The following is a 19,205-nucleotide window of genomic DNA, read 5'->3' on the forward strand; positions in this document are numbered from 1 at the left end:
TCTTTCTCTATCATAGCTCTCTGTCTCTCTCGCTCATTCTCATATCCCATATTTTCCATATCTCTATTAATAATTATACAATATTTCTACCACATTATTTTTGGAGTTAGAAGAATTTTGCCACACAGATAACAATAAAAATACTGAGAAGATTAGATTCGATTTTCTTCTTCTTTTCCCCCTTCAAATCGGAGTTAAAGATGAAGTTGAGTTCTGGTCATGCGATTGCATTGTGAAAGAAACGATGTGGAATCGACCAGAAAAGGTTGATCATCTAGCATATAAGACTTTGTGTGTATTGCAAGGTTCTGGAATCATCACAATGATAAGAAATTTGGCCAAGTCTTGGTAAAGTTACCAACACTGTACACAGAAAGATGTATATGGGACTACACGAACACGTGGCGTACAAATCCTACCCCCGAGTTTTACGATGTTACATGACATATTTAGAATATAAAGGCATTTGAAGAGCCATGCTTTTCAGGGAACATTTCTTATCTGATGTTCTTCCACACTTGCATAATAAGAATCATGATGACGCTCACAAATTATTTTTCACCTCTTCCCAGAACTCAACCTTCTCTTTAAATAGAGGGCGCATATACATTGCTAAGCAGTCATCATAATCAAACTCTAAACCTGGGCATATTTTCAGAGGAACATAATAGACATGGACTGAATACGTTGATATATATATATATATATATATATATATATATATATATATATAGGTGTGGGAGATAGAGAGTGAGAGAGAGAGAGAGAGAAGGAAAGAAAGACAGAGAGTGAAAGAGAGAGAGAGAGAGAGAGAAAGAGAGAGAGAGAGACGGGGGTAGTAAGGTAGAAGTAAAGAGACTATGGGAGGGGGAGAGAGAGAGAGAGAGAGAGAGAGAGGGAGAGAGAGAGAGAGAGAGAGAGAAGATAGAGATAGAAAGAGATAGAGATGAAGGGTCAAGGGGAAGAGGGGAAATGGGAGTGACTGTCTTTTTTTCTACATCCCGAAGACGGGAAGAACAAGAAATAGTTATTCCAATCTAGTACCAACCCACCAAAAGACTAAATGATAATAACGATAATAACTATAATAATATTAATCATAATATTATAACAATAATAACAATAATCATAATCATAATTATAACAATAATAAAATGATAATAATAATATTGATAATGATAATAGTATTTGTTTAAATAGAAATAATAATAATAATAACAAATAGTAATAATGATAATAATACCAATAATTAAAAAAAATTATACTAATCATCATCATCATTATTATTATTTGTATAATTATTATTATGATGAAGATGATGATAATGATGATGATGGTGATGATGATGATGATGATGATGATGATGGTGATGATGGTGATGGTGATGGTGGTGATGATGATGGTGGTGATGATGATGATGATGATGATGAACACCTCAGTTTCGGATGGAAAACATGTGAATGCTAGAAATAAAGAATATATATAAGTCCTTTATATCACCCCTAAAACGCCTACACAGTTATACTGGTTACAACATGAGATCATTAGTGGAGGGGAGGGCAAAAATCTCGACTGGATTTCAATTGCCCCACCACCCCCCCCCCCTTTTTTTTTTTGCGGCGACTGAATATGGCGCTATAATACTCCCCGACTCCCTGCCCTCGTAATATAACCTTCATGAAACAACAACTCATTTATACTGATATTTTACTGGTATACTGGTATACAATCTGGTCTATAAGTATAGGGCCTCACGATCATTCATAAACCATGGCAGAGAAACAGACAAATATTTCTGAAAGTAGAGGAGATTCCACAAAAGGTAAGACACCTTCTTGCTCATTATCATACTCATCATATATATATTCCTCATAGTATAAACGCAATGCCGCTCCAAAAGGAGGCTCGTGAGAATATCTATGTGAATTATTACACACAGCAACAAACGAAATCTACCTTTTCTATACGTGGTGATTTCAAAGCTTGTGTGTGTTTGCCAGAAGACAAATACCATAAGTGGCAGTGTGAGCGCATTATTGAGTGCAAGCTATTTGTTATCTGATTGCTTTGTTAACTCAGTCATGAGAACAGAACACTATACAGGTGAATCTCTCTGAATATTATAAACGGTACAATTTGGATTAAAGAACGTTTTCCAAATGAATCTTCAGTCTGCAATGCCCCCCCCCCCCCCCCCACCCCAACTCCGGGGTCAGAGGGACCGCATTCGTATTCCCCAAATCTCCGGTAAAGGGTCATGTACTTTTCACACAACAAAGTCCAGCCGTATTGACAAATACACTCCGGGGATATGGGTGTTCTTTCAAAGGGAGGGAACATGTATACGCGAACCCTAAATAATACTGAGTGAGGGGGTTGGGGGGGGGGGGGGGCTTCAATGTTCTATATAGAATGCTCGATTTCTGTCGCAAATGATTTGAATGGATTGTTTTCATTTGAGCTTTGTCGTTTGATCGTCGAAAAATGTAGTGCTGCTAGCCTGCTACAGTAACTATACCAATATAGGAAGGTCCTTGGAGTAGGTAGGTAAAGTACTACGTCCTCTCAAGAGGAAATAGTGACGAAATCCAACAGATGGCTATATCACTATAGTAATAACATCAGGTTAAATACGTCACATGTCTAAGGTCAATTAAGGTCATCGAGGACCGTCGATTTTGATCATGACCTTTGTCACAGTGCTAGTACGTCCCCATTGCCATGTTAAGATCCAATTTTAACAGTGTCAAGATGAGTAGAATGTTGGCATGTGATTACAGACACACAAACCTTTAAAGAAGTGGGTTTTAAAACAGATCAAATTGCTCTGTTCTAGAGAGCAAGCGAAACAATCGTCAGTATCTTGGCTGTTCCTGTATGCATACAAATAAAGACAGAGCCTATACTCACTCCCTCAAAACTCAGAGTATGGGAAAATATGTTACTATAATAAGGCGTGATAGATAATCATTTTCATCAATAAACAGCCACAATAGAGAACAAAAAAAGTTAATTGAAACGACAAATATACTTTTAGATGCTGCTTGTTATTACTTTTGTCGTCAAAAGGATTGAATCAGTTATGGACACTAAAACAATTGGAAAAAATAAACTTGAAAAATAATTCCGCTTAGATGAATGTTGATATCATGAAAATATTGATATAGCTCCTATATTATGCGATAGTGATATATTGTTCATAACTTATAAAATATAACATATTTATTATATATAAAGATGTCTTCTTTTCTTTTAGAGTTGTATTCCTCTCCCTGGGTTCGGAGTCCAACCACTGCACAGCTTACAGATGTGGCGAAGGAACTAGGGTTTCATTTGGAAGGTGAAGAACTCAAGGTATACTACCCCCCCCCCCCACAAAAAGATATATATAATTATAATAATAATAATACAGCTTAATCATACGAATTCTCTTAGAGCCATGATGGGAGGGATCGAATAGTTACAAACGATTGGACTAAAGTGTGCCCTTTATATTTTCTCGGTGAAATCAATGGTCTGTTTCCAGTAGCGGTTCTAGCGAGGGGGGGGGGGGGGCATGGACAGCTAAAGTGGCCCCTAAAGTCTTGATTATAATGTATTTAGGCAAGCCCCTAAGCCCCCCTTAAATCTCCTCCAGAAATATACTTATAGAACCGCGCTACACCACTCCACGAATCAGAGCTGCCAGTACAAATTCATGTATCATTCCGGGGGGGGGGGGGGGTCACTTTTTCACAAAAAAATATCTAAACATGGGTCCCACTTTTAACAAAAATATCATTAAAAATGGGTCCGTTTTTTAAAATTTTCAAAATAAAAAAAAAACACCCGAAAATTGTGAAAAATGGGTCTTTTATCGAGAAAATGCCTCGAAATGACCCTTAAAGGGATCCGGTAACTTTGTCTCAGATTCTGAAACAAAATTCTGGATTTAGCTCATGATGCAATGATAATTATAAACCTTTAGGTCAGTCAGGAGCCCCATGACTTTTACAAGCCGATCGCCTGTCTGATTATCAAGATATTTATGATTGGAATTACAAATTTTGAAAACCGTTCGCCTGACGGTTTTCATAACACTACAGTCTATTGGGGAAAACGAGTATGGTAAAACCGGTCACTCAAAGATTTTTACTTTTTTGAGGCACTTCTTGATCATTTTGAAGCGCAATTTTTTTAGGGCTTCAATATTACACCATATCACAGACACTGATGACACTTAGGGCCGTGTATCTGAGATTTAACATTGTTAAACGATCCCTTTAATGGGTAGGGGTTTCAAGGCTTGAGCGGCACACCCCCGTCTAAACCAAATCTCTGTATCCCCCCGGGAATCATTCATTTTCAATTAAGTTTCAGCTCTGTGATCCAGCTGTTTTTTTAGCTTTCAATCTTTCTTTCCCTTGAATACAATCATGATAATTACGTACTTGATAATTTGCATCATGACTTAAGATGAACTATAATTCTTCAAGTGAACTTTATCTTATTGTTCAATCAATGATAATTTATATCAAGTAGCTTTATTTCTTAATGAATCCATAATATTTGTTTTGGTATTTTCCCCACTATAGGTTTTCCATACAATGATAAAAGGTAACATTGATATGATCAACAGTACTGAGTCTATAGTCGAGCCACAGTTACCAACTAGGTATCCAAGACTTCCTGGATACAGACCAGACTCAAAGGAGAACCCCTACAATGCTTGGTAATTATTATATTACGTAAAATACTTTATTTAATTTTAATGCAGCCCTTCTAACTTACAGGTGCGCCAAGGGGTCGTGTCAGGATGCAACGTCCCCTTGAGCCTATAAAAACAGCCTCTTCTCATAGCAGTCGATATATCTATATTATTTTATGACAGCTTGCAGCTATTCCATCCTACTCAAAATGTCTATTTAGCTCAAGTCAAACAACTTTTATATCCATAAGTCATTAATTAATCAAATAGATTTACATCTTCCTGCTACAAACAGGTACTGGAAATGTGAAATCAGAGGAGCAACCTCCGGCGGCAAATTGGCGGGAAAACGAGTAGCTATTAAGGATAATATTGCCGTGGCAGGGGTGCCAATGATGAACGGCTGCCATGCTCTTGAAGGCTATACGCCAGACTTTGATGCTACTGTGGTCACAAGGATATTGGATGCCGGTATGTTTTTCTTTTAAATTTATAATAAATATATAGATATATAAATAATTTTCCAATCATCTGAACACAGAATGTGTAGCCTACATGGATGTAAAAATATGTTAAAACTAGTGATTCATCTTCATGACTAGGGCATACGTAGAATGTAGAGTGACACTTATTAAATTATACTTTTTATCACCAGTAATTAGAGGCCGGTATATTATGTTTTAGAAATTAAAAGAAACATGATTTGTTCGCAGCCCGAAGAATGTTTGTCGAGTTTCAATTATTTAATGTGAAATGCTGACAGATGGAATCATTGCTCGGCTTTCATCTGTCTGTAACAGGGGGCATAATCAACGGGAAAACTATTTGTGAAAACCTCATCTCGTCTGGAGGAAGTTCATCAGCTGCTAAGGGTCCCGTACGAAACCCACATGATAACACACGCTCAAGTGGAGGATCTAGCTCTGGAAGTGCTGTAGTAGTAAGTTCGAACATGTTTCAAAGGCTTGGGTGCAATTTACTGAAGTTGAATATGGCAAACGGGATTGATTGACTTGTTGTGACCGAATAAGCTGTAGTGATAATCTACTTTTGAGTCGAGATAAATCTTTTTAATTTATTATATTAACCTTGATATCAATTATTTTCAAGAATGCTATGATACCGTCAAACATTGATCATGACTATTTTGTCCGTTATAGCCGGGGCTTTCCCTGGATGAAAGAAAGGAAACGGAAAGAATCTAAACTATATGGAAAGAACAAAAAATATTGTACTAACGGACAGGAGAAACCCCAAATTTGCTTAGATAGGCGGGCATGGGCTAACTCTCGTATTTCCGTTGTGTATAAAATTGAACGACATAATTATAGCTCGATTTGATACAGAATCAAGTCGCTGTTAATAAGGCACACTCAACGAATATACGCATAATCGATTTTGACCAACATCATGGTGTCTTGATCCTAGGTCAAGATAGGCGAAGCAGACATGGCCATCGGTAGTGACCAGGGCGGGTCAGTGAGGCTCCCATCAGCATGGAGTGGTATCGTAGGAATAAAACCAACCTTTGGTCTGGTGCCTTACACTGGAGCCATGGGGATGGACGCTGCCATTGACCATCTTGGACCTATGGCACGGACGGTCGAAGACTGCGCTCTCCTTCTCGAGGTGAGGCAACTTTCCGAATCTAAAAATGCCCGATTAGGCATAGTTATTAGGGGCAAGTTCCACTTCCTATTTGGTGAAATGAAAGAGAGGTATTGTGGTTCGAACCTCTGCCACAGCATCGACGTACTTTAGCAAGACATTAATTTACATTTTCCTCTCTCAGCCCGGGAATAATTCTAAATAATTAAGTATCATCAATGGTTAATGGCTTCGCAATGCACCCATAACTGCACGTGCAAAATTTTCACAAACAAGCTTGATGTGACTTGCAGGAAAATAAATATCATATGTGGATTAGTCGACATTTTTAAACAGTTCTATGAATACTATTTATTGTCTATTTTCCTCGTTTTAAGACTTTATAAAAAGTTATTATTAGTGCACTTTCGTTTGTCCGCTAAATAGGTTATTGCTGGATACGACGGAGGGATGGATCCTCGGCAACAACCAAACATTACAGTTCCAGAATACACAAAAGAGGTATAACATAGAAATGCATCCACTATGATTGTATAATCATTTTCACCTGTCCTATTTTTCCATGGTATATATACCAAAAGGTACATATTCAATTCGCTTGCGGCACTAATGTCCTTTGGCAAGACATTGATCTACATTTGCCACACTCAACCCAGGTGATGTAAATGGGTACCTGGCAGGAATTAATTCTTTGAAATGCTAGAGCGCCGCAATGGCAGCACAGCTAAAGCCGGGATAATAATCCCCAAGTTTGGAAGTGCTTAGTGATTCTAATAAGCGCTATATAAAAACTGAGTATTATTATTATTATTATTAATTCATCATTGGTTGTTGCATGACGACGGAACTAAAAACATGCAGGTTTGTCTTTTAGGCAAAAATACTTTTTTTACAAACCCTCAGACTTTAAAGTACAATTTGAAAGGTATCTCCTAAGACAATCATGGGAGCCCTTTCAACACACTGAATAATATTTAAAGAATTCAGTTTCATATTTTCTTCTGATTATGTAGGTCTCATCTAAGTGGCAGAGTTAGATCCAGGGGCCGAGGCAGCGACGACCCACTTGTGAAACAGCCCCCCCCCCCCCCGTTTGAAGCCATCAGAGCTTTTTCTGACCCTTGTCTCACTGCATGTTGCGACTGGAGATGGTCTGTGGGTTATCTGAAATCATATTGATGGGGACATTTCGGGGCCCTTTACATCAGCTTACCCCTCCACTACAAAAGCTTACCCTGTTCATTTATTATATACTAATGGTCATTTAATTAATGATTTTCAGTTGGAGAACGCAAACATCAACGGCCTTAAGATCGGTATACTTGAAGAAGGATTCACGGCATCTAATGCCGATCAGGAAGTCAACACACTTTTGAGAGACGTCATCAGCAAACTGGCGGATATGGGAGGTGACATCCAGGAAACATCTATACCTCTACACTTAAAAGGTGATTGTTCATATCGGACCCTCAAAGGCTTAAGATGTCCGAGCCTCTGAGTACTTTGAAATTGTAAATATTCGGGCAACCGCTCAAAAATAGGGCAACTGCCAACTCATATTTAAGCAGCGAGATGGTCTTCTTTCATGTGGAATATTATGTTTTGACAACAAAATTCGTATTTGAGCAAGATTTTTCAGTTTTCTGCTAAAGTTGGACACTTACGTCCAAGCAAAAATGTCATCTACTTTTTTCTGAGGATATAAAATACAAATGATGATTATATTTCATTGAATCTTTCCCAGTTTATAAAAATAGGGTTTCATAAATTTAAATGGCATAAATCATAACACAAACGTGATGATGTTTTAAGTGACTTTTGAAAGCACAATTTTGGTTTAATCTAGACCTATGACATATTTTCGATTGATAACAAATTATGATTATGATGTCGGAAACTTTCCTATAGGCCTTTTTATATTACTTCTTTTCTATTATATCCTTGTTATGTTCATGCAGGACCTGCAATTTGGCAGTGTACGGCGGAAGGCAATTACGAAAACATGGTAAAACTTGGAGGTGTGTATATGAAAATCATTTAAGTTATTTTTTGCACAAAATATTCTTTAGCATATAAACTGTTATTAAAAGTACGAAACAAAGCAAACAAACAAAACTAAAGTACCACCATGTATCAATGTACATGAATTAAAAAAATTACCACAATATTAATCTCATCCATGAGATGAGGCTTAGGCTAATTGAAAATGGAAAATCCGTCAACCACTAAAATAGAAAATAAATAAGATTTTAACTTTATTGTTTTATTTGACTCTGTGTATATGTTATATCACAAAGAGTATACTTTAATTATCTTGTACAGGAAACGGTACTGGGCACACAGGTTATTACCCAACAAGTTTTGCCATTGCATTGGGTAAAATGTTCTCGTCAAGACCAGACGATTTACCAGATACAATGAAGGTATAATCTTTACATTTCTAAACTTTTATATTTCTAAAGTTTTTCTCGAGACCTAAAAACTAGGTGTCGTGAAATATGAAGAGAAAAATGTATTTCGTTTGGTGCAGTGACTACCCCTGCTCTGTATACTCCTTCATTCAATCGATCTACGCTATATCACTCATGGTTATCAAGTTTTGTCTCTTTGCCATTCTTTTTCTTCCGTCTCAAAAATGGGTTTATATAAAATATGAATTATATTACTATCCCATTGCCGATTCCAAGCTAATATATAATGAAGAAATTTAGCAACGTTTTAAGCTTTAATGTTAATCCTCATCATCATCAGCATAATCATTATCATCATCATCATCACCATCATTATCATCGTCATCATAACCATCATCATCGGCTAAAGTAATAACCAACAATAATATGAACAACAACAACATTATTTCTTGAATTCAATGTGAATTCATCAATGTGGAAAAAAAAAATTTGTTGCCATTCTTCAAAACATAATTAATTCTTGAATGATACTTTGATAATGCACAGTTAGTTGATGTATCCTGCAATAATCTTTTTCACATGGTAAATTTCTCGCACTATTTCAGTTGGTAATGTTACAAAGCGAGTACTTGAAGCAGAACTACATGAGTCAGGTGTACAATAGAGGTAGGAATCTGGTCTTCACACTCCGCCAGGCCTACGATGATGCCTTGAAGACAGTGGATGTGCTAGCTCTACCAACTATTCCCTTCACAGCGACTAAGCTGCTGGCGAAAGGGGCGACGATGCAAGGTAATTACAAGAAATTCTCGACAAGATGTTCGTTAAACTAAGATTTTAAACTTCAAACTTTGACGGTGCCCAAAGCTTTTTTCCGAGTATGTATACTGATTTAAGGGGGAGGGGAGGGGAGGCTGGCAACAACTGGCCCATGTCCCACCGTTACAAAATAAAAGAGACAACTAAAAATAGGGATGTGAGTTGGTCTAGAGGAACGTTCACTTGGACAGATCTCTGTCTACGCCTACAAACTGGCTCAGGCGACCCCGGTTCGAAACTGAGTCACGTCTTTCGGATGGTCCCCAGACGTATTAATCATATCTGAATGATACATGTCTGTAAAAGAAAACAATTACACACACGACTAAGTTTTTATAATTCCTTTCCCATTCCTTTAGCTTGTCAGATGATTTTTTTGAGAAAAAAAAAACATAAAATGACTGCTTTTATGAAGTTGTAAAAAGAATTATTGGTTACCGCTGAGGAGGGTGATTTTTATTAAAAAAACCTGGAATAGTTAGCTTTAAAATGTACCAATCATATAAATTTACAGATTACTTCAAGAACTGCTTCGCGATGACCCGTAACACCATTGGCTTCAATGTGACTGGTCACCCCGTCCTCAGCGTCAACGCGGGCTTCCTCCATGGCTTGCCCGTAGGTCTTATGCTGGTTGGAAGACATCATGATGAACTTACGCTCTTCAAAGTCGCACAGGCCATTGAGAAAGTCAGAGATTCTTTCCAGTAAAGCAAGGGGGTCTTCAAAAATATAGGGATATGGGTCGGGTGGCAATATTAGGTATTATGTCTTAGGTATTAAATTTGGATGGCTGTGAAAGATTACTTCATGAACTGCTTTAAGATAACTCGTAACGTCATCGGCATCATTTCCCGTCCTGAGCACCAATACAGGATTACTCCATGGTTTGCTCGTTGGAAGACATAATTAGTTTTAATTTGAATTCATTGATTTATATCACATATCCCAGCAAGGCTGATGGTCCATTCAATACAACTTTGTTTTCAATCGGGTCCTTTACAAAGCTTGAACAGAGATCTCTCGGGTTTGAAACTCGATGGGGCGATTTTTGAGCCTGATTCTTTTGTTGATATTATAGTAAGGTTGACAATGACAATGACATTGACACTCATGGTCTTCAAGGAAGCACATGTATTGTATTGTATTTATTGAACTTCATTGATGTACACCAATATTCTGTTTATATAAACATATAAATATATTTACAATGCAATGTAACCAATCAATATTCTGTTTGTAACCATATATCATATAAATCAATTTACAATGAAATGTAACAAATCAATATTCTGTTTGTGAACATAATAAATCAATTTACAATGCAGCGTATATAGCAAAACAGAAGGAAACTTATATACAGCAGAAACACTCTTTTTTCTTCTTGTAATAACATGACATAATAATGCATAAAGTAAATAATATAATGTACCATATGACATCCGAAGATTTAGAGTGCCCCCCAATTTTTCAAGTACCCAAAAGGGCCCCCTTTTACATAGGAAAAGTGCCATTTTAACTTTGACCTCACAAATCTTAACAATTTTCAGGCCATCATACCCAATTGCAAAGTATGGTGCAATATCTCATATGATTTAAAAGAAAAACAAATATCGAAATCATCCATAATAATGTATACACAATATAGGGGTATATACCAATATCTAACAAATTGTATATTTTCGCTTTGAGGATTTCCCTCTGAAGGTGCCCTTTTTTCTCTCCAGAAAGTGCCCTTTTTTGTTGGTGCCCCCCCCCCCCCACTTTGGAAGTCGCTCCGCCGCCTCTGCATCAGTGTAATATAGCCGCGAACTTGCCGAAGTATTCAGTTTTGCAGTAAAACTATATGTTTGTTCTGTAATATTCCTCTTTTGGCATTCTCTGTCTCTTAATCCTTAATTTTTTTCTTGATAATTTATAAATTATATTATTTCATTAATTATATACATCAGTCATGTACGTAAAGTAAATGTGGAAATGCTTATGGAATAAATATAAAAAAACAATTGAAATACAATATCAGTCAGGTGAAAATGTAATGATTATGCATTGTACACGATGTCGATACGTCTTTACAAGGTGCATCTTACAACCTAAGTCATGTGAAAATCAGATAAAAGGATTGGCGAATATTTTAAATAAATTCATTCATTAAGTTGAATGTTTCAGAGAATGTTTAAAAAATGAATAAAATATAACGATTACAAAATGTATGTTCTATGTTGTATCGTGTTGTATTTTTTTCATGCAATTTATGAAAGTCCTCTCACATGGTAAAATAAAATGGGAAACCTATTCACTATATTTGATCCAGAGATATGCCTTTTCTCGGGAATTTCAGTGTCTTTCACAATCATGTCTTAAAACAAAACAAAACGAAACATTATACTTGCCTCAATTATTGATACCCCGCCCAAAAAAAAATGCCTATACTTTCTATTTGTATGTGTTTGTTTTTAAAGACATGTTTACATCTTGATAAACATGGCCGTAAATTTGTTACAATCTCCTTTGATATACATGTAAATGTAATTATGCGATATACTAAAAAAATACTCCGCTGATAATACGTTTGAAGAGATCGAAAGCAAGCACGATAGTTACACCAACAGCTGATCGCGAGTCACATGACGTCTTGTCATCACATGACTACCAATACTATTTCGCGTTGAGCCTTGATGACTTGAGTCTTGAGAGACACCAAAAAGTGGAATTTTGCATTGGATAGAACTCTGTTAATTAAAATGGAGCAAAATCTAGACAAACTTTTAGATGACACGTGAGTTATCATTACAATTCAGCATTGAAAATATAGATAAGCTATTTAATTTTGCCTGAAATTGTCGTATTCAATGTAGCCTACTCGTTTAGTGTTGTCCCATACGTTATTTCTTGTGTATGGTTTTGGGGCTTTTTTTTTCTTTCTTTTTATCTTCAGAAAAAGAATACCAGATACAAAAAATAGGAAAATAACAAAACATTTGGGAGAGTGATAATCAAGAATGAAAGGAGGATTGAAAATAGATAAAAAACAATGGGGAAAGGGAACAAGAAAAGAAAGAGGAGGAGGAGGAGGAGGAGGAGGAAGAAGAAGAGAGAGAGAGAGAGGGGGGGGGGGGGGGGGGGGGAGGGGAAGGGGGAGGACTATCCTGGCTGTGTATTAAAGGCTGTGCTATTGATTATCAACATTTCAAACACTACTACTGTTCAAAACGCAACTGATTTCACTCAAAATCGGTCCTTTAAGTAGCAGTTAAATACAATTTTTAAAACTTACCGACGTTAGAAAGAATAATTTAACAATTTGAATTGTAAGTCTACTGTCATACTTGCTGATCTGCCACATTGGCATGATTGTGGGCATTTGTGTATAATGGGTGTATTGACTATTCATGTGTGCAAATGCTGCCTATTAAGACGTAGTGCAGTGCTAGAGGTCAATACGCATTAACATTGACTCTCTATGCTTTGCTGGAGTGAGGAGGAGGAAAAGGAATGAATGGTAGAATAAAATTGAAATATTGATATTGAAAAGAGTTAAACAAATATGATACTAAATGACAAAAATGTAAATGTCTAATTTTGTCATGTCTACTTTATTCACTTAGAATGGAAGGCCCTGGAGTTATGGGAGTTATTTGTGCCGACAAACAGGGACTCTGCTACAGCGGTAAGTATGATAAAGCCCTTGACATTGTAAGAAAGTCGGACAGAGAGGAAAACAGAGAGAGAGAGAGAGAGAGGAAGAGAGATAGAAAGGGTAAAAAATGAAAAGGGAATGAAGACAAAAGATTAAAACTAAAAGGGAAGGGAATAAAAGAAAAGGACATGAATGAATGAATGAATGAGAGAAGAGGGGCAGAGCATTTGTAAGGATTTTTTTCTTCAAATAGACTACTAATAGAGAGATAAAGAGAACCTGATTGAATTTGAAATGACATTTATCATTCACCAAATATTCATATGTAGTACATAAGACAAAAATCTTGTGCATTGAAATAGAAAAACTGTTCCTGTAGGATGTTCTTGTTTTCCCTGCAATTTGTCATGTCAATATGAGTTCCTTTGTCTTGTTTACGTAAAAGTTTTTTTACATCGGCAAAATTCTATTTGTAGTTTTGTATACCCATGATCAAAGTATGGTTGTAATGATCTGTTAACTTTTCATTTGCATTTCCCAATTTATTGTCTTTGAACAGCTAAAGGAACAGTGTCTGTAGGATCTGCAGGTATCATAGCTTCTCTTTCCCAGCAGGCAGCCCTCCTAGTACCAGAGAGCAGCAGTGCCCCAGTCATTTGTCTAGAGTCGGATAAAGGGTAGGTTCTTACATGCCAAATTGTAAATAGAGAAGAGGTAGTAAAGTCTATTAGTGAAGATTTTGAACAATTTGAGACATCCACTGAATTAGTATTTTCTAATAAATTGTTGGTTAGTGGGGTAGGAGGTACTCTTCCACCTTTTGTGCTGGATACCCTACTGTAATTGTAGTACCTTTGGTTTAGGTTTGGTAACCAATTAATGATTGTCTCCCTAGATCCCTACCAAGATTATGGAGTAAATAATCCATTTAATAATTTTAAGTTTGAATCATTCCTTTAAATCTAGGTTATTTATAGCCATCAAATTTTTTAAAAGCATAACTGAGTAAAATGCCTCCATAAGTTTCCTCATAGTATATTATTGAATTTTCATAAGGTTTGCAGCCAAAAGACAGACGCAGAGCAAAAGACAGCCAGTGCTTGAGCAAATATAGAAATGAAAGCACTTAGTCCATCTTTCATTATTACAATACTCTGTATTACTCTATCTCTGTCCTCTCTTTGATACACTAATATTGATACTTTTATTTATACTAACTTTTTGATTTATACTCATTTCAGGAATGTCTTGATCAAGACACATCAGGATGTTACGATAGCAATCCACAAGATGCCAACATACTGAGAGGTTGCTTGGAACTAATTTGTTTAAAGACATTGAATGGGACCGTGCCAACCAAAAGAGTAAACATATATATATATATACAAGGAGCAAAAGTGAACGCAGTTCCTGCCCATGAAGTCCATGGCGAGATGACTACATTAATTCCTGTTATTATATCAAGCTGGAGGCTCTTCTTTTCCCCCTCTGATTTCTAAGAGAAAATGTGTTGTGATAGTCTTTGAGGCCCAATGAGTGCTTACTGATATCGGTCACTTGATATACCTTTAAATTAATGATGTCATTGGGCTTGAGATGGTGCATGCTAAGAGCTTCTCTAGGCAGTACCGTATCATGACTAGGTTAGTTAATGCACAAACAGCTAACTTATTAATATGTTGCAGCAAATGACATAGACTATGTGCATAGATCATATCACTGCTCATTGAGATTTTTGAAAGCACCATTTAGCAGCCTGACAATGACATTGCTTTTAAACAGTTTCATAATGTTACACTTCTTTTTTGCTTATTTCCATATCCATTGAATATCAGATGTTAATCACATTTTCTATAAAAAATATGTGATCAGCATATGATCTATCCAGGACTACAATCAATAGGTATGTAAACAAATATATGTATAGATTTATTTATTCCCCTGTTCATTGAACAATTAATGCATTCAAGGATAAGCTACCCAGCCTGTCTTTAGATGCCATGGAATATAGGCTTACTCCTTTATTATATTTGTTAGTTTTATTATTATATTTGTTGAACTTGTGTTGGTAACTTGATAGATTAGATAATATGAATTGTGTTGGTAACTTGGTAGATTAGATAATGTGATTTTCGTTTCAGACAAGGATTTCCACATGCTGGTCACATACATTATAACATCATTTTTGTTGGTAATAGATTTTGGATCTTGTTATATAATAAGAGAAATTACAAAAAATGAAGGTCATATCCTTTATGTTAAAGCAGGAATAAAGAGACGTTTAGAGAAATGTGAATGTACGTTTCAAACCTACCACAACTCTCATACTAAGTCACACCATCTACTCCAGACCATCTACAGACCCCCCCCCCCCCCCCGAAAAAAAATAAAAAATAAACAAATCTTACCCTGAATGGCCAAGAATTTGTTGGTTTGGAGTTGATTTGGCAGTGTGACTTAAGTTTTATAAAGTCCTTCATTAATCTGGATAAATTGAAGATGTGATAGAACAGGTGGCAATTGCTTGTTGCTTGTCAGATTCTTGATTTATATGCTATTTGGTTTGTTGAAGTTTTGAATGAATTCTGTACATTTTCAAAGTGAAATTATTATTTTATTATTACTATCAATGTGACATGGTAATATTAAAAGCTGTCTCGTTGTCACTTAGATGTACATGTTTCCACATATCATGTAATTAAAAGATGATATTGACATTTAAGTTGATTATAAAATTCATGTACAACCTCATTGATTTTCCAAACTTTTATTCTGGATTAAATTTTGTTATAATTCTATGTGGTTTTTCAGATTTTTGATGTTAATGTATAGATGTAAGATCTGAAGAAATACAAGCACTAGAGTTTACAATGTAAGTGAATACACAAACATTCTTTTGCAATAAAAAGACATTGAAAAACAATTTAAATGATTCAATTTTTATTGACATGTGCAATATGGCCAGGAAAGTGTTCATTATGGTTGCATACAGGTATGTTTGAACAAATATTCCAATGTTCCTCTGTCCAAAATATTTCAGGTTATAGATTGTTTATAACTACATTATGGACATTATGGTGCATTGGAAGTCAAGTGCAATTAACAGCAATGTTAGTTATTTAGCATGACTAACAATCTATTTTTTTTGGTGGCAATGCTGCTACATGAACAAAAATGCTTCAGATTCCTTATCAATTATATTGCTCTAATTTATTCGAGTTTTATCCCAGTGACACAGTCCCACTATGAATTACTAAGAGCTTCTAAGAACTGTCTAACAGTAGATACATGTCATGTGTAGTAAATTATGATAGTTGTATGTGTCTAGGAGTGAGAAAGGAGAGAGAGAGAGAGAGAGAGAGAGAGAGAGAGAGGGAGAGAAGGAAGGGGGAGCAGCAGAGGGAAATGGGTCAGAGGGAGGGAACAGAGAGCGGGAGATCGAGAGAGAGGGAGAAAGAGGATAGTGGAAGAGAAGAGGATTTGTGTAATAATTAAGAGGAAGGCAGAGATATAGAGAAGGAACATTGAGAGAAAGATAAAAAGGGAAAGAAGACAAGAAAAGAGAGAGAGAGAGAGAGAGCTAGGAGAGAGGGACAGAGAGAGAAGTGAAGGAGGGAGGTGGGGGGGGGGGGGTTAAACGTTTCAGTTCAGTTTCAGTTTCCTGACGTAAATTTTCATACTGTGCGCCATTCCTGGCAGCCTTGATAATTTAGGCTACTATTTCCCGAGGCGTTGAGACTCAGATTTCATATATCTCCCTTTAGTTAAGATATTATCATTTTGAACTCTTTGATTTCAGTTTCCCTATTCCCTAGCCTTCTCTATTCAGTATTACATATTGACATATAAATATATACTACAGAAAATAGGCTTCCTAATGACTGATTATTTGGTCGCAAAATTGTCTCTAAAACTAATTCTCATGATAACAACAAACTGTTTGTGACTGGAAGCTAAACTACTAAGCATTTCCTGTGGTACTTTCTCGTGGCTGGCACAAAGTGGAGTGTACGGAAGCTTTGTTTTGTCAATGTTTCCATTTCCTGGTAATAAGTCCAGTGAGATCATCTACCGTTTATGATATGTCGTCCTATTTATAATATATGCCTAGATTCAGTCGTGGAAGCGGGGACGGGGGGGGGGGGGGGGGGGGGGTTGGTGGATGGGGGACACATGTCCTTGGCTAAACTCTATTAAGCAAGTGGAGTCCGGCCGGTAAGCCTACACAAATAAGCCACCCAATGTGCCGCGACAAAGCACCTAAAATGTGACTGTATTTGCTTGAGATTTCCAGAGATCCTAAGCCCTGGATCCGCCTCTAAGACTAAAACAATAACCTAATAGACGTTATGTACATGCATAATTTATAAGTATATAATTTCCCCATGCACCGATCGATATTTACAAACAATTATCTGTATAATTGATCAGTCTGTGGAAAAGTGTTTAGATCACTTATGTTTTATTGGTCTCAGTCATTCAGATTCATTATGTAATAAAGGGCGTATTTAGGGGTGTGGTGTGGGTCACGTTCAACCCCCCCCCCCAATTTGAAAAAGGGGGTGGTTTTAGAATTTGAAGACACCCTTTATCTGTTTGTTTTTTATATGACCCCCCCCCCCCTCCTCCCGCTTATTCACCAGCTGGCTGATTTGCAGCTAAATATTTTCTCACGAATTGGGTAAGAAAAAATCTCCCCTTAAAAGTATTCAATCCTCTTTGAGTGGGCCTACCCCAATTTGTCTATAATTATTATGAACATCGGAGAGGCCGATAGGAAGCCAGGCCTATATAGGTTTTTAGTGACTATTAAACCGTCCTACGTTGGAAATGTCAGTGGCGCTGATGTGTTGATGCACGATTGGGGGAGATTGTGACCTCAAATGACTGGAAAATGGTTATTAAAAAGATTAACGAGGGCGAAGGTGAAAGAAAGTAAACTAACGAAATGACACGGCCTATTCATTACCCCGGGGTTAATTCACCACCGATTCGTATTTCGATCGAATGCACCGCCACCTACCATCCATACACAACTCGCTACGCTAACGTAAGTACGTCAAGGATTTTGACTTTAAATTATAATACTTTGTCTTCATTTCAAGTTCAAGTTCAAGTTCAAGTTTTATTTATCTTTCTTTCATAACACACATTACAAATGTGACATGAATCATGAATGTAACATGTTAACAGAATATGGCGTTACAATTATAGAAAGATGAGGTGGCCTTGGTTGAAAGCAAGGCTTGTGGATTTAAGGTCCCTCATGGGTAGTTTATGAGTATGTCCTAAAAGAACAAACTCGTCAGATAAGAATAATGCATACATTTAAATGCTTACAAACTAAACTAACTAAACAACTGAAAAAAATATATACATAAATCAGTACAATAAAATCTACTGACTACTAAATAATGGCTATAAACAAGAGGAACAGGACTGAAACACAGAAAAAAACTAAACATGCAAGACAGACAGATGAATAGATGTGAGAAACGAGAGTAGAATTATGCTGACCCATATAGCAAATACTTTTCTTAATTATTGAGTTCACAAAATATAAATCTAGACGATATCGACTCAAATAAAGTAACTCAGTTCAGTTTGCATGACCGATTGCGATATTCTTCTTTCAATTAAGGGAATTCCAAAACCTAGGTCCAGTGTAACCCCAAACCGGACCCCAAAGTATAAAGGGCAAATTAAAGGAAAGTGATATGCTTGCGCCTGTCGTGTGGAATAACTATGAACTTGGTTATTTTTCTTAAATATTCTAGCCAAGGCTATATACTGGCAGTAGTATAGCTGACATTCAATGAATACATTATAGCTCCTAATTGTAAATGATAAATATCTTCAACTTTCAAAACACTAAAACACTTCAAAATACTTTAAACACTTCTTTAGCTTTGTCTACTCCTTCATGATGCTGTCCTAAGACGAGCTAAAAAGTCATCAAAAATAATGTTAACGGAGAGTGGAAGGGTGAAGGGGTGTACTTGGGTACCCCATCCAGGCGCGGATCCCCATGCCTCCCTCA

General features: G+C 36.5%; 2 protein-coding genes across 2 annotated transcripts; both read left to right on the forward strand.

Annotated features, from left to right (window-relative positions):
- The first annotated feature begins 1,645 nt into the window (after nucleotides 1-1,645).
- On the forward strand, nucleotides 1,646-10,720 carry LOC100890319 (amidase). The gene is made up of 12 exons (XM_003724570.3): nucleotides 1,646-1,822; nucleotides 3,257-3,354; nucleotides 4,575-4,711; nucleotides 4,983-5,158; nucleotides 5,488-5,627; nucleotides 6,116-6,316; nucleotides 6,722-6,796; nucleotides 7,578-7,743; nucleotides 8,254-8,313; nucleotides 8,618-8,718; nucleotides 9,312-9,498; nucleotides 10,040-10,720. The coding sequence occupies exons 1-12, from the start codon at nucleotides 1,771-1,773 to the stop codon at nucleotides 10,234-10,236; spliced, it is 1,590 nt and encodes a 529-aa protein (XP_003724618.2). The 5' UTR covers nucleotides 1,646-1,770; the 3' UTR covers nucleotides 10,237-10,720.
- A 1,443-nt stretch (nucleotides 10,721-12,163) lies between these two features.
- Nucleotides 12,164-16,088, forward strand: LOC577730 (ragulator complex protein LAMTOR5). Its single transcript, XM_777942.5, has 4 exons — nucleotides 12,164-12,304; nucleotides 13,134-13,195; nucleotides 13,725-13,842; nucleotides 14,407-16,088. The coding sequence occupies exons 1-4, from the start codon at nucleotides 12,270-12,272 to the stop codon at nucleotides 14,468-14,470; spliced, it is 279 nt and encodes a 92-aa protein (XP_783035.2). The 5' UTR covers nucleotides 12,164-12,269; the 3' UTR covers nucleotides 14,471-16,088.
- The last annotated feature ends 3,117 nt before the right edge of the window (nucleotides 16,089-19,205 follow it).

Source organism: Strongylocentrotus purpuratus, unplaced genomic scaffold, assembly GCF_000002235.5.
Source record: "Strongylocentrotus purpuratus isolate Spur 01 unplaced genomic scaffold, Spur_5.0 spur5_scaffold_6, whole genome shotgun sequence".
Taxonomy (NCBI): domain Eukaryota; kingdom Metazoa; phylum Echinodermata; class Echinoidea; order Camarodonta; family Strongylocentrotidae; genus Strongylocentrotus; species Strongylocentrotus purpuratus.